The 16692-nt window shown below is 43.6% G+C and overlaps 1 protein-coding gene across 6 annotated transcripts in view; it reads left to right on the top strand.

The window, feature by feature from the left end:
* Positions 1-16692, top strand: part of dyrk1b (dual-specificity tyrosine-(Y)-phosphorylation regulated kinase 1B) — an 80382-nt gene that overhangs the window by 50801 nt on the left and 12889 nt on the right. For 4 of the 6 annotated variants that reach the window (XM_052494619.1, XM_052494618.1, XM_052494617.1 and 1 more), the window contains exons 1-2: positions 1-1689; positions 14881-15026. The exon at positions 1-1689 is cut by the window's left edge. In XM_052494619.1, the coding sequence (XP_052350579.1) occupies positions 1545-1689; positions 14881-15026 (291 nt within the window). In that variant the 5' untranslated portion in view covers positions 1-1544. Of the gene's footprint in view, positions 1690-13896; positions 14124-14880; positions 15027-16692 lie in introns of those variants that run through there. The other 2 variants (XM_052494622.1, XM_052494623.1) reach the window with 2 other exon arrangements.

The raw sequence follows: 16692 nt of genomic DNA, 5'->3' as shown, positions 1-16692 counted from the left end.
TCTGGTAGAGTGCGGACCGGATCTATTGCTATACATATTATATTCAAGTATTTGACATTCTGTAGTTAACAAACAGCCTTTCCCACCCAAGTGAACTGGCGAGAGAGAAGGATACATTGTTGCTGCGTATGAGGACGCGTCTCTGGCACATCAAATCAAAATTGAATATTCACTTTTTTTAATCATCAAGAGATTCGCATTGACTCTACCTAGATCAGAGGCTTTGGAATAGAGAGCAAGAAACTGAAACTGACACTAAAAACGGTTTTTACTTTTGTTGTGCCTTGGAATACACTTACTTGCACATGAGCACTTTGCTTTGTCATATTTATTTTTGCATGCACGTGTTTATTTCTTCTTCCTGCACACGATAACATTTTTCACAAGCTAAAGGTTGTTGTCACTCGTGTTTTTAGTTCCGTGTCCCTCTCCTCCCACCTCTCGACCTGGCAGCGCTTATTAAGGGCAGCAGTTAACTGTGGACTTCGCTAGTTCCTTCAAGGGGGAAGGGTAGATTTTCATGTTTGTGCATCTGGTGGAGGAGACAAAGACAAAAAGCTTTTACTGTGGATGATTTATCTCTCTGAACTGTACCTGTTGTGTCACTGGATTAAACCACCAGGTTGAAGTCTGGGAAAGAAAACAGCACAGATGTTTTGGATTGCTTTCACCTGTTTGTTTTTTGACTGATTAGTTCACAATAGGATACTTACACGGAATCTAAGAGGCAAAGGCTATTTTTAGAGTGATGGGGTAAATGGTGGTAGTTGGAAATTGAGACCCCCACACTCAGCTCACCAACACTTCCAGCTTTAGCTCTGGTTCCATTGTCAGCTGCTGAATTATCAAAACTGGAAATTCGAGTGGGGGTCCTGTCTCAGTCAAGCTCCCAGATATACATCTCACCCTGCTCAACTTCTTTTTATCTTTGACTGGAATTAAACTTTTTTTCAGCACGGAACAAGGAACAATGCATGAGAAACTGCACTTATAAAGAAGCAAACTTGAGTAACCAAATATTTTCTTCCCCATATACACAGAGAAGCATATATATATATATATTTATTAAATAAGAAATAGCTATGAATTATATAAGAATATGTAGTTTAAATAATTATATTATATTTTTACGTCAGAAATAAGTATTGTTGCCTGAAACCCAGTTCATTGCCTTAGAGAAACATAGTAATAAAGAATACAGAGGAAAGACGACGTGGAACTTTTTTGGAAACAAGTTAATGGTGCCTTTTTAGTTTCGTTGGTTCCTAATGTCTCCACCACTTCAGGATTGAATTGTTGACAAAGAAATATTTTTGTGTGAAACCCTTATATACCTGCCTTTCCGGTTCAAACCTGAGTTTTATTGTTGTTGGATGTATATTGCTGGATTGCAGAGATTTCTGAAGAGTTCTGAGCCGAGGATTACCCCTTCACTCTACACTTGATGCATCCTCATAGTTTTCTAAAGTAATTTTTGGAATCCCCAAATTATAAACTTTGACTTGATTTCTGGGATACAGCAGCCCAACACACAAGAGTTTCAGATGGTGATCACTTCGTCAGTGGAGGAGAAGCCACAGCCTTCTAACAGAATGGTCGCAAACTTGCCGACCGAATCCTGGATCAACAACCCAGAACAAAGTCGCTATTTACCAACTCAGTCACACCTACTCCGGAAACCGACAAAAAGTTAGTACAAATATTGTTGGTTTGTGAATGAGTATACACACTCACAGTTGAACAAACAGACACACACTCTCACTCACTCTCTCACTAAGCACGTGTTGTAAACTTTTAGTGGATCAATCTAAGCAAAGATAGTTATTTGTCATACTTGAATAATGAGTGTGGAATTATATGTGGAAAAGTACGGTGTTATTCAATCACCTGTGTAGTTCCCTGTGAGACCCCCTCCTCTCTTCCAAAAGGTTCCCCACCTCTGTGGGATGTTGTCATGAAACTTTTGTAGCATGTGATATCCTCAATGCTTTTAGTTGAGATATGAGTATTATGTATCCTTACATGTTCATCCTGTATGACGCAAACTGATAAGACCGATGTTCATTATAGCATGAGTTGGATCAAGATGTGTCTGCCTATGGCACCAACTACCTGGTTTCTCTTGGTTGGTTCAATGCTTGTAAATGTTCAATGTTTTGAGCTGAAGCAGTTTGTGGTCTCTGACTTGAGGATTGTTCATGCATAGTTTTGACTTGAGCATTGTTTTTGCGTAGTTGTCACATGAGCGTTGTTCATACATAGTGTCTGCGATCTGTGGTGTTAATGACACTGGTGCTTATCATCCTCAAAGTCATGAACAATCACAGAACTGCGTGCCATTGTAATGGTAAAAAAAAAAGACAAAAAGATTATAGTGATGACGTAATGAGAGGAGGGCGAGAGAATGGGGGAAAGACCTATCCATTATTTCCATAAGAGTCGGAGGATTAAACTTGAAGCTGCAGAGCTCCATTGGTAGGTGTCCTACTACTGTTCTCATGGATGCATCAAGTACAGTTTTCATCATTGTTGTAGAGCACTTCGGTGGAATAGCATACACATGTTTTAATGCAGTAGAATGGAACTAATACAAATATTGTAATGTTTTGTTACTGGCATAACAATGATGTAATTACAGAATCAACCTGTTCATATTGTTCTGACTTCATTTTTGAACTCAGATTGGATAAAAACCATTTTTTAACACCTACCTCGACAATAGCCGTGTTAAACCTTTATGCTCTATCATTTGAAGTTGTTTTAGGTTTATTTTAATAGGGCCGGGGATTCCCAGAAATGCTCATCACAAAAACTCAAGAAAACCCCACCTAGAGAAGTTCCATCTCGGAGACCCTAACCCCCTTTCCCCTTCTCCTTTCCCACAATTGTCTCCAGCCACTTGTTCAAACAATTGTGGGAATAAATTCATTCCCTTTCAAGGGTACCGTTGCCCAGGTGTTACTACTGCAGTCCATTGATCTTTTAGTCCTAGTGTTTCCATGGATGGACACATGCCTTTTATGTTCTGCACAGCTGTGCTCTACTTGTAAGAGTCATGTGGTTCACACTTCAGCGTGTTTTACCATGGCAGCTGGGAAATCCTAGCAAAGCTGGGAGTTCCACTGTGTGTGTGTGTGTGTGTGTGTGTGTGTGTGTGTGTGTGTGTGTGTGTGTGTGTGTGTGTGTGTGTGTGTGTGTGTGTGTGTGTGTGTGTGTGTGAGAGAGGTTGCAAAACAACTTTATTGATCTGAGTGTTAAACCTCAAAGCCTGTGATGGGGCACCTCCACCTCCATGTGTCCTATCATTTTCTAGGGGCCTGATGCATATTGTTTTTAATTCTCAGGTAACGTTTGTATCACCTCTGTTGTGGAGATTCCCTTAAAGTTTCACAGGGTTACATAATATTTGACATTTGGGCAATTCACAGTTTATTTTACGAGTAGCATGACAGATTTATGTTGTTGCTGTGTAAGTCAAGTGCTTCACGGAATCCCTGCCCCTGGGGAATTGCACATCTTATGTTCTGTCACGTTTCACGGTATCTGACTGTTGTAGATAGATTCTCACTGTCTGGACCTGCTGGTTCAATATAGGTCAATCAAAAGCAACACCTGGACCTACAGGTGCAGGGGTTTGAACTACTTTTGAACACCAGGCTTATTGTTGTGTTATTACAGAGGATGTAGCCTGTTTTATTAATGAAAACGATACCTTAGTGTGGTGACATTCAGGCAGTGAACAGCCAGGTCTGTGTTAGTACAGGAAGCAGCTAGTGGAGATGGTGATGCCTATTCAATGGACGGAAGAATACATGTGGAAGTAGAGGGAGAGTAGGGGATGGGGGTAGATGGAGGCATGAATGAATACTGAGTTAGGGAGACAATTGTCCAGTTTTTGTAATGCTCTTCTTTTTATACTTTCATTTGATTATTTATTTGTGTAAGGGTTTCCCAGTCTTGCCCAGTTTTGGCATTGGCTCAAGAAGGGAATTCAATTATCCGTCAATCGTTTATCCACTTAATGCTCTTTAGATATAAATGACTTAATTGGCCCATTTAAAAAAAAAAAAAAAGAAAGAAGTTTTCAAACAAGCAATCTAAAGCTTCTGTGAGGACGACCACACCAGCCACCATCCCCCACTGATCCCAGTCTGACCAGCTGGTCCAGCATGGTAGCAGGGAAGCACTGACACCGCCATTGGTCAGACAGTCAATCAGTCAGTCATGCACTTTGTCCATGGCTGTGCCCTTGATGCTTGACATTGTAGTACTTATTTTAAGGTCACAGCTTTCCATGGTGCCATTTATCTCAGGAGTTTCCCATCAAACGTAAGAGAGTTATTGGCATGTGGCTGAGAGGCCAGGAGAGGTTGGGTTGAAAAGTGAAGCACGAGGAGAACACTTGTTGAATAGCTGATGGGATTCACCTTGTAGACTGCTTAGTGTACAGTAGTTTAATGCAGATTCGCCCCCATAAGCCTTAAATTGGATTGCAGCTTGGCTCAGGAAAGGGCTGTCTGTGTCCCTCACTGGCCTGTCGTTCCCATCCCCCTGCTGAGAGACTCCCACTCATGACACAGTGAGCCGCCACTGAAGTGGGCACGGTGTCTGGGGGTTACATTGAAACTTAGCTCACCTACTGTTGTCTGTCATAGCATGGTTGCTAGAAGTCTAGTAGATATTAACCAAGGCTTCTGCTTGATCATAAATAAAACTTATCAGGCACTGAAATAACTTGACTTGGTGATTACCTAAGTTGGTGGCCATAACATTTTGGCAGTTGGAAAGTTATTTAGTCGCCCCACCTCCCCTCAACCATAAGTATTTCTCACTGGCCAGACCTCACTCCTAATATTGCTATCTCTATTGGTGGGGGGTAGGGAGATGGTGACACTTCGAGTCCACGTTTACAGCTGAGTGCATAACTTTTATTGTTGCCATTATCACTTACTAGTAACAGCGATTTAGCAGGCTAATTGTAAATCAACGCACAGCTGTAGTTGTCAATTGGAACTCGAAGCTCCTCTCTGGACTTTAAGAGGTATCAGACTCTGAGACATGAGGGGAAAGTGCAGTCTTTATTCCCACATATCTGGGTGACTTTTCAGCTATATCCCCCTTTAATTTAAGTTATTTTTATCTGAGTATCCAACTGACTCGTTCTCTGCTGCCTATTTCCGTCCTCAGTGTGGTGCGGGCTGAGCGGCCATGTGTAGGTTACTGACTTAGTTTTAGGGCCCTGAGTAACTGGGTAAGTATTTCACTGTTAGTCTACACCTGTTGTTTACGAAGCATGTGACAAATAACATTTGATTTAACTGTCTGAAAGATGCTGGAGAGAAATGTAACATGCTTGAGAAAGAGTGTGACTTTCTGTCTGGTTAATTTATTTTCTGTCTGGAAATGTTGAAGATATGATAATAGTTAGGCCTAAGGCCAAAGGTAAAGGCATGGTGGGTGCTTCTTTTCCTGAAGTAGAAGAACAAGAGGGAGAAGATGAGGGCCATATTAGAGCTGGGGGGAAAAAATAATCTCAGGTTAGGCCCTCTGTTAGTGGAGTTTGGACTGTGAGACTGAAAGCAGCGGTATCTGAAGCAGTCACACAAACACCACGTCCCCACCGCTGCACTTTGCTCCTTTCCCCCCCTTCATCTTGTTTGTTTCCTGCGATAATTTATGGTCTAAAGGTGAAACGTCTCGTCCCCTTGCTTACTGTGGTTGAGTCATGTTTATCCTTCTGACTTTCCAGTAAACAAGATACTGAAGTTATCATTCATTCCCCCACTCCAAGAATGTGACTGAAGTGATGCAATCAATGCTCTTGATTGCTGCGTTTTTAACAAGATCCCCAGACAGTATTGCCTGTTGGACTGTGTTGTGTTTGGTGTGGTTACAGTTAGTGGCAGGTGCCTGTTACAATGAGCCTGTCCTCCTATAGCTCCTCCCACCAGCCTCCTCTTGTGTAGAGGAGGTGGTGGGTGGAGTGGTGCTCTATAAGCTGCTGTCCCTTGAGATTGTCCCCCTCTGTGGAATGTGATTCATGTGGAAGTTGGTGTCATGTGGAGGTAAACAAATGTGCCATCCAATAAATCAGTCTGGATTGAGTATCCTTGTTGTTGTAGCTTAGCTGGGAGGAGCTGGTATACAGGGTTGTGGTGATTTGTGTTGTGGTGGTGTTTCGCTTCACACTAGTTAAATACGTTAAAGGGTAGGAAGCATGAGTTTTTACTCACCAATGTAACACATTGTGGTCAAATACATAGTAACTTAGTTGGAGTCATGGTTACCTACAAGTACAAACATAGTTATGTTTTTGGGTTATTACGTATTTATTACCTTATTCCTGGATAGCTTCTAAACTACCCAGAATGCACTATTTCTCAGTCATTTGGAGGATCTATGCTGTGCTACTGAGTTGGTATGCTTGCTCACTAGCTATCTTAAACTGGTTAATGTTAGCCAGTAGCTAAATGCTAGCATTTAATTCAATTCCAGACCATGTGTTGGCGGTGGTGACCTACAATCCACCAATCACAGGAAGTATGATGTAAACAAGAAGTAGATGGGGCATGTACGGCAATGGACACGGCAGGCTCTAGTGCCTTCATGCAGTGGGCTTGTCTGTTCTCTTTTTTGTTTTTGCAAACTTTTCGGCATGATCTCTAACGTTAGCTGTCCAGTTAGCTTGCTGGATAAGATAACTGCAAATAGCTAACATTCTTTAATAACTGGTTAGATGGCGTTATGTGTTTATAAAACTTTGGTTTACTTTAATGTAGCTATAAGCCAGTTGTTATTAGCAACTGGCTGAATCGTAGTGCTAAGATAACGTTAGCAGGCTAGTTGGTTTAGCAATCTTGCATGTTGATTTGTAACAATACAATACATTCATGAAGTATTTGCTTTGCTTCTAAGTTGTCTGAAAATGTAATTGAATGCAATAGTCATGAGTGCAAACAATTTGGTTTAATTTTAAGTTATACATTGTGTTATTTTACCACTCCTTCGACCTCCTCTCACCCCCCTTGATGACGCAAGCTTGAAAGGAAAACATGTTATTGTGCAGCAGAAACAGAGCTCAGTGTGCATGTAGCCTGTACCCGCAGCCCCAGCCCTCCCACATCTCCTGACAGACAACCCCCACCCCCACACACCCCTCCTCCCCCGGCCTCTCCCCTGCTGCGCATCACTCACAGTATCCACGCTGACACAGCCACTTCCATCACTGAAAGCACATAAAACATTTAGCAAGCAAACTCTCCCCTGCTTCTCTCACTCTCTCTCTGGCTCTCTCCTCCTCTCTCTGTCTTTTTCTTGTTCTTTCATACGTAAAATAGGCAGTTTGCGAGGCTGTATGTAAGTTCACACCTCAGTGGTGAGTTGTAACTCTTCCCCCTCTGCTTCCTCCACCTGAAGAATCAGACTGACCTCTCCTGTTGGCAGGCAGGACTAGATGGATAGCTGCTGCATCTACAGGAGCTGACATGCCCAGGCTGCTGCCCACCAAAGGAGCTTGATCACACTGAGATCGATTAGAGCTGGTCAGTCTAATGAGTTAGTCCAGAGCTGAGGAGAACCTGCAGCCGTCCTAAGATGTGAACAAGGATGAGAACCTTTGGGTCACATTTGAAACTTGTTGGTTAAGGGAGTGGTTTAGATGCTGTAAGTTGCTACGTTTTTGGCAACGATGCCAAACATGCCCGCCACGAAGCCAAACACTGGGTACTTAGCACATCCTCATCCATACCAGCTCTCTCTCTGTAGTAGAAGTTGTCGAGCCAGAGCCCAGAAAGTACCACGGCCACAAATCGTCCTGTACCAGGGCTGTCGTCGGCCTTCCTCTCCCATTGCATTTGGGAGAGGATTTAGTTATATTTGTATGTACTGTGTGAGTGCTCAATTTACCAGTGTCACTGTTTGATGAGAGAGGTTGATCCAGATGGTTGTTATTTATAGCTTTCAGTCTGACTCAGCTTTGGGGGGCTGACTGTCTATAAAGTTCATTGGGGGTGTAGCGGGTGGTGTTGGGGTAGAGGGGTCGGTACGAGGGGGTGACCAGGTATGGGGAAGCTGGCATGGAAACTCTAGTTTGATGACACTGAGAAATTACACCTCATGGGGACTTTTGAGTCACGTACCTGTTACTTGAAGCGGTAGAGGATTTATCATTGTCTTCTATGCAGTGTTCTGTTTGACACTGTGGCTGGTCTTCAGAGACCTTTTGGGTGGCTGCATGTTGGACCCCTCCTCCCTCTCAACTGGCCCCCACTGTTACACCCAAACACAGACGCTTCCACTCGAGGGACGCACTTAGGTTTCTGTGGATCACTGGGGCGTGTGGGGTGGGACATCACTCCCGCTCCAGTTCTGATGAATAATCTTGTTTCCTCCTCCTCCACTTTGACTCACACTGCCAGACACAGGGATGACATCTCTCACTTCCTGAGAATCCTACCAGCCCCCCTCCGCTCCATTCCTTGCTGCTAGACGTGTTAGGCACAGTCAGTGTGTGGGTGGTCAAGAGGAAATGAGGAAGAGCATTGGCTGCTCTCAAATAAATAAAGCACTCTGTTGCTGCCCGCCAGCCGGCGCTGTGAGCAGGCCAGTGATATGAGGAGGTTTAGCTGGTGTCTGGGCATTGGCAGGTGGAGATTGTCACCAGGAGGACAAGGAGTTTTTCCTGACCTGGACTTAGTTTATAAGCCTAATCTGCAGTCAGTTCACTCCATAGGATGGCTCACACTTTCAGTGAATGCCCAGAACTTCCTCCTTTATCAAACTACTGTGATACTGTGGTCATATGATGATAGGTACTTCCCTCCGGCCTGTCTTCATCCTGTTGGATTGTATCCGAAGCCAAGGTGGTTGTATTTTCAGTCCAGTGATTGACAATGACCAGATGTACAAGCCTGTCATGTCATGACAATGATCTGATGCACCAATCATGTCGGCAGCGCAGGCTGGAAGCGGACATTACCACTGTGTCCTGATTGGATTGTTGCCCGGCATGTGGAAGCAAGAGTATGACATTTGACCTTTGAGAAGTAGTTAATGGTCCGGGTCAGTACAGTGAGGGTCCAGAGCCTTTACACTGAGGGACAACTAGAGAGGTTTCATATGGAGGGACACACAGGTACATTATGACATAGAATTTGACAGATGGAATGTCATATTCATGATGTACAAGCAGCCAGTCTTGCATACACACATTCTGTCTCTCCCTCACTCTCACACCCCCTCTTTCACAGTCTGGGCTTGAAAGCGCCGTGTCAGAGTGCGCAGTATTTGTGTCTCAGCTGTGCCTGTCCCTCAGTGCCAGCGAGCCGGCTGTGCCGGGAAAGAGGAGCATGAGTGTCCGCAGTGACCTGACCTGGCCCAGACACAGTGGGCACCACGAGGGCATGGGCTTAGCTTCCCCTGCCACACTCCCTCGCCCTCACTGGGTCTGCACCCTGCACGAGGTCAGCTCAGAGACAGTTCTAGAAGAAGATTTAGCTTTTGGAACTTTCTATTGACAGTGGTGCCTTCTCTTGTGAGCACTGACAATGGACAAGCTTAGTCAGGAAAGTAGTCTGGCTGTCGTCAGAGTGACGACAGGGAAAGTGTTCTATTTACTGTTGTTCTAAACACAGAAGTAACTTGTTGGAAGCATTGAGTTGCTGTCTTCAAAGTTCAAGGTGATTTTACCATTCACAGAGAGAGCTCTAACGGTACTGCATTACCTGCCTGTTACCTGGCTCTGTCAGGTGTGCCTGTATGAGAGCATGGAGATCCTGACCGGGCAGTGGAGAGATGACGGTGGTCCTCCTTGCCCGCGTTGTGGTGGCGAGTGTGTTAATGTGTGTAGTTAGTATGTTAGTGTACCAGCCAGGCATCCACAGTGTCGTTGCATGGGTGGGAGGGTAATGGACACCAGTGACTTGAACAGTGGGAAACCGGTGGCCAAAAAGCTTCCTTCTGCTTTGAAGCATACAGACCTAGCTCTTTACCCACACTCTATCCCTTCCCTCCTTCCATCATCCCCCCACCTCTTGCCTTTTGCCCTGTGTCCAACTTTGGCTTGGTGGCACCACTACTCCCGTTACCCTAACAGGGTATAAGAGGGGCCAACACGGACAGGGGCGGGGGGAGGGACGGTGGGTTCAGCTGTTGGCCTTACACCCCCCCCCCCACACCATTTCCTTCCTGTTCCTTAGAGACAGATAGTGGGATGGTCTGTTGCTATGGTGACACACTGATTGTCAGCTGTAGAGGGGTGTGGTGGGATACCTCACGGTCCATGCACAGTTAATTGGTGCAAATGATTACTTCAGACACCCCTGTCTGTATATATTTAACCCAGTCCGATTTGACACTTGCACAAGTGAGGATGAATTCTACCCTGTGCAGTACACCTGTGTGTCTGTATATAGATGGCTGTGTGCCCTTACCTACTATATTTTATTAATATCCAGCCCCATTAGAGACAACATTTGTGTGAGTGCTTTGGCCGGTTGGGTGAGAGAGACTGGGGGAGAGAGAAAGAGGTAACCGGCAGAGAGAAATAGAGGAGGAAGAGGGAGGGTGAGAGCGGCATTGTGGGAAGGGTTGCTGATACAGCACAAGCTACCAGGTTTATTTATAGAGACCTCGCCGTCCAGCCCTTGGATACTAGCAGCCAATGAGCAGCCAGAGAGGAAGGGGGTGTCACACTCAGGAAGTTCTCAATGTGTTCACTTCAGCATTTAAAGGCACAGTGTGACATTTCTCAGTGCTCGGCAGATAGCCCTCATAACTATCGTCATATCCCTCCCAACTGAGGCCAGGGCAGAACAAGGCCTCTCATAACAACAGCAGTTTCCGTGCGTTATGAAATTTCTCTTCTGTTTTTTGTAGACCGGTTTTCTACAGTTTTCTTTGCAATTCTGATCCCAGTGCATCTACAGTCTATTATATCTATTACTGTAGCATAAAACCACAACATTGCAGGTGCAGCTGTCCTATTTAGTTTAACCATTTAAACTGTGTTGTATTGTTAACCTCTCACAAAGCATGGCCAATGCTGATGGAGATGTATTAAACAGTCTTTGCTGTAGAACATGGTCGTATTGATCTGAAAGGCTGATTAACTGTAACACTGTAAGCTCTGGATACAGGTCTGGTGTGAGTGTGGTTACCTGCTCACAATAATGCGATTATTGTGGATAGTCAGATTAATATAATAGTTTGATTAAACTGTTTACATGCTTTGCAAGAAGAAGGATTTCCATAATAATCCTGTTTACATGGACACATCTGAGGTCAGGCTTCCTGGAAATAAATGTTATACCACAGCGAGCATATCACATTTAGAGATTGGACAACGTTTGTATGTGAAAACGACTTCTAAAACGCATATATTGTTGTTCCAAACACACTTCACTCGGGCTAAAGAGGGAGGCCCGCTCTGCTGGTGCTAGCACATGCGCAGATCCAAGACACCGCTGGAATGTCGGTGTTCACATGTCCTAATAATTAAAAAGATTGCTCAGAAAACAGGGTGTTTTAAGATGAGCAGAGTAAGGTACTTACATGACAATTGCATTATCCGCCGACTGCCATAATCAGTTTAATATTGAAAAATTAGTGTACCGGAGACATACTGTGTGTGTGTTTCAAGTTTTATTAGTCGTATGTACATGATACACATGATGTACATTGTTCAATAAGGTGCTTACTTGCAGGTTCCTTCTCGACAATGCAACAGCAATAAGAAATATTCTAAATAGTTGTGTCTGAGTGTTTCTCTCTGTTCTGTGCTGAGACAGAAAGCAGTTTGAGATGAGTCACGTATGTAATGTTTCCTCCTTCCTTCTCAGCCCGCTCCTGATGTCGGTGTTGGGACTCATCCTATAATAGGAGGGAATGCGTGCAGTCACCCCTCAGGATTGATGGCGCTCAGACGTGCTGTTTTGCACTTTGTTTAAACTACGGCCATTGACCGGCGGGCTATTTCAAGTTGTAATGTGTCGTTGATAGATTTCACCCCCATTATTCCTCACTTTAAAAGACTGTGATAAAAGCATTGGCTGTGAAATATCTCCTCACATTTATACACCCCCTTTTTTCATATTCTTCTTTCTGCACTTTACCGGAGACATGCAATTAATCTGTTGGTTTTGCAGGACACTAGCAAGGTGGTCAATGTTTTCATCAGCAATTTAGGACGTTGCACTATAAGGGTTGTGTTGAAAGGGTTTTGCACTATAAGTAACCAAACCATTGAACAGGACAGACATGCTGTTGGTACTGTTCAGCAGTGTAAGGTCATTGGTGCCCCATGTCCTCTTTTTAATCTTCCTCACATCTGGAGGGAAGAACAGAGTTGGGGGATGGACAGACTGTATAAATTAAGGGACATCACTTCCCTGTCTTTTGACATTTGACCGTCAGAATGTGTTATTAACTGGACATTTGAGAGATTTACCGGCCCCATGTGTATTGGATGCATAACCTGATTAGGGCATCCACCCACAGTGCTCAGAATGACAGAATTCACATTTTACATTATGGTAATTCATATTAACCGAACATGCAAGTTGAGGATACAACGATGTGCGTCCTTCTTACTGGATTCTGACGTGCACTTTGAAGATGTTAGAATAACTGCACGTTTATTTTACCTCAGCCAACAAGAAGAGTAACGAGCAGCAACATCACCAGCCTGTCAATCTACTATCCCCATAATGTAAAAGTTTACATGTTCTATTGGTCAGCTTGTCGAGAAAGAAATAACCCATTCCAAACAGACTCTGGGACAGTTGTGGAACGAAAGATCCCAAATTCATACAACCAGTAGGTCTAGGCTACATGAAAATGTGTGATGCAACCAATCAAAACGCTTAGCTTCAAATGTTGATCAAATATTAGTTCACATTTTAAGCCCAGCAATGCGCACAAGGTAATAAATAGGCTTCGCGTGAATGTTCGTTCCATAATGCAATTCATGGGAAAACACCGTTAGCAAAGCGTGCTGCACATGCGAGTGGTTTCATGTGACAGAGATGGAAATATCTGTTCGAAATGTAGAAAGAGGGATATCTAATGTGCAACAACTAGCGCAGGTTGCTAATATGACTAGTATTGTGCTTTGGCTACTGGACAATGAAAGAAAAGTTGCTATAAATTATTATCTCGAATATGGTCTGATTTTGGCTAGGCTACTTTGAGGCAAGGTAAGACATGCCTCATATGTAGCAAAATGTTAATGTTTCAAACAATTAAGTATATGTTTTCAAAATGCGTACTTTCTCCAGCTCATTGCAAAATGGTGTGTGACACGCTGATGAAGCCTTCTTTTCGTTTCCTATGCATGTTCTGTATGAGACGGTGTCTGACAGATGTTCCACTCTGTATCTTAAGCTGTACGTGTGATAAATATGATACATAACGAATATTCTGTATATGCGCCAATTTAATTACACAAAATTATGCAAATTAACCTATAGACCGATAAGTATGACCAGTCAAGTGTATTTCCACCAATGAATAGGCTAAAAATCATTATTTTGCATTGTTTTGGCTGGCGCCAATTTTATTCACCGGCTTTAAAAAAAATACAAATAAATCTGCCAAAAGCCATCTACAGGTTAACGGAAACCCTTTTATTCAAACTTTAACCTAGAACAACCAGGATGAACGTCTTGTCTTAAACATTCTACCATCCACAACTAGGTCAAAGTGTAGTCTGACTCCGTATGTGTTTAATGCCATTGGAATGAGTTTCCAGTCCGGTTTGCTGAGCCACTGGCGGATGTTTTTGGTTTTTGTACAAGCGACCAGCCCCCCTCTAGCAAAGTGAGTGAGAGAAGTGAGAGAGGTCAAAATTCTGCGGAGGCCAGGGTTTACCCAGGAGCCAGCGGTCCAAACTGCTGTGTCTTGGCATTGGTGGAAATCAGGCTTGAGCGTACGGCACTGTCAATACCGCCCTCGACTGCTCTTACCAAGCCTGCTGTGTTCCAGCCATTTTAGCTCGACTGCAGTCAAACTGCAGGCAAAGCAAAGACTCAAGACTGCAGAGAATCTCAGTCAAGTTGAACCTGGGATTCTGACAGAAAAACAAGTCTGGTGGAACTTAATGAGGAAGAAAAGCAGCACACTAAACGGTGACTAGTCATTTTTTTTGGAAGGATGATGCAACAGTCTTGTCACACAGTGATTTGTCCCATTGAAGCTCTAACCCACATTGTCCATCTTTGCTAGCTACCTTGATGGAATCAGAAGATTTTAGTGCTCACAACGTTCAGCAACAAAAATGGTTTGGTTAAGTTCCATCTTCTATATTTTGTGAGAAGCCACCTCTCCTTTTGTATTTTCATATAAAAGAAGGAGTTGGAGAGAAAGTTCTGTTTGGAAATGTCCTGATTTTGAGGCGTGTCAATGTGGACTACTGACCAAGGTCTCTTAGATCTTTCTCTCCATCACACACATGCACAATCTCACTTACAGACAGACACACACACTGGCTTTGTCAGGTTGACCTGCGCAAATGCTGATTCTGCTGAAATGGGACACCCTCTTGCATAGAGATATTTCACTCCACCATTATTTGTGTGGTCTTTCTGGCAGGGAGCTAAATGGCCCTGTGGAGTGGTACCCTACTAAGTAGCCACCCCACCCTCTTGCTCTACATCCTTGATAGGGTGTATGTGTGTGACTTCAAAGAACAGCCAAGAAGGGTGTGTGAGAGCGCACATGTGTGCTTTTCCTCTGCAGTGCAGTGCTCGTGCCCACACCCACGGCAGTGCCAGTGTATGTATGATGAGTTAGGAAGCTTCATGTCGATGTATTGCTTCTAAAAACCTTTCCCTCTCTCTCGTCCTTTCTCCCCCTTCCCTCCATCTCTCCGTCTATCCTGCGAAGGTGGAAGCAGCTCAGGATGCAAGCCCCCCTCCTCTACCCTCTGCCAGCCTGCCGCCTTGGGCTTCTCCCCCGCTGAGCCAACCATGTCGAGCCAGCATAGCCACCCCTCCTTCAGCAACATCCACTCCATGGCTGAACAGCAGCAGGTACCCAGCGGCTAACGCCCTCACAGGACACTCCTTAATGCTCTGTTTAGAATAATACTCTGTTTAGGAACAGACCTTTATACTGACGCTATATATATACACACACACACCCAATGCTAAACACACACACCCTTATACTGACGCTATACACACCCACAACTCATCACGTGCACGGAGGTATTAGCATCACATACTGAATGGACATAATGAGAAGCTACCTACATGTTGGATTGTAATATACATCCACAACCTCACACGTCAGCATCACGTACAATACCGGTCAAAAGTTTGGACACGCACTCATTCAAAGATTTTTCTTTATTTTTACTATTTTCAGCATTGTAGAACAATAGTGGAAACATCAAACTATGAAATAACACATGAAATCATGTAGTAATCAAAAATCAAAATATGTTTGAGATTCTTCAAAGTAGCCACCCTTTGCTTTAATGACCGCTTTGCACACTCTTAGCATTCATTCTCTCAACCAGCTTCATGGGGAATGCTTTTCCAACAGTCTTGAAGGAGTTCCCACATATGCTGAGCACTTGTTGGCTGCTTTTCCTTCACTCTGCGGTCCAACCCATCCCAAATAATTTAAACTGGGTTGAGGTTGGGTGATTGTGGAGGCCAGGTCATCTGATGCAGCACTCCATCACTCTCCTTCTTGGTCAAATAGCCCTTACACAGCCAGGAGGTGTGTTTTGGGTCATTGTCCTGTTGAAAAACAAACGATAGTCCCACTAAGCGCAAACCAGATGGGATGGCGTATCGCTGCAGAATGCTTTGGTAGACATGCTGGTTAATGGTGCTTTGAATTCTAAATAAATCATCAACAGTGTTACCAGCAAAGCACCTTCACACTACCTCCTCCATGCTTCACGGTGGGAACCACACATGCGGAGATCATCCGTTCACCTACTCTGCGTCTCACAAAGACACAGCGGTTGAAACCAAAAATCTCACATTTGGACTCATCAGACCAAATTTGAACTTCATGTCTTAAAGGAATGATGGACTGTCATTTCTCTTTGCTTATTTGAGCTGTTCTTGCCATTTTATGGTCATGGTCTTTTACCAAATAGGGCTATCTTCTGTATACCGCCCCTACCTTGTCACAACACAACTGATTGGCTCAAACGCATAATGAAGGAAAGAAATTCCATTATGAACTTTTAACAGGGTACACATGTTAATTGAAATGCATTCCAGGTGAGTACCTCATGAAGCTGGTTGAGAGAATGCCAAGAGTGCAAAGCTGTCATCAAGGCAAAGGGTGGCTACTTTGAAGAATCTCAAATATAAAATATATTTTGATTTGTTGAACACTTTTTTGGTTACTATATGATTCCATATGTGTTATTTCATAGTTTGTATGTCTTCACTATTATTCTACAATGTAGAAAATAGTAAAAAATAAAGAAAAACCCTTGAATGAGTTGGTGTGTCCAAATTTTGACTGGTACTGTACTCTATTGACAAGCAACTACAACCACCATCACTGATAGACTGTTCTGTCGCTAAGCAACAGTGTTGCCTGTATACATAGGTTAACTCAAACATCCACAGTTATGTCATTGGAAGTTACTCCTTCCACTCTCATTGTATAGTGACCTTTATTTACTTTAGTTCTAATTACCGCTAGTTAGAATACTGCAGGGTTGTC

Source organism: Oncorhynchus keta, chromosome 34, assembly GCF_023373465.1.
Source record: "Oncorhynchus keta strain PuntledgeMale-10-30-2019 chromosome 34, Oket_V2, whole genome shotgun sequence".
Lineage (NCBI taxonomy): Eukaryota > Metazoa > Chordata > Actinopteri > Salmoniformes > Salmonidae > Oncorhynchus > Oncorhynchus keta.
The sequence above is the reverse complement of the archived record's forward strand: the minus strand, read 5'-3'. Positions and strand labels throughout refer to the sequence as shown.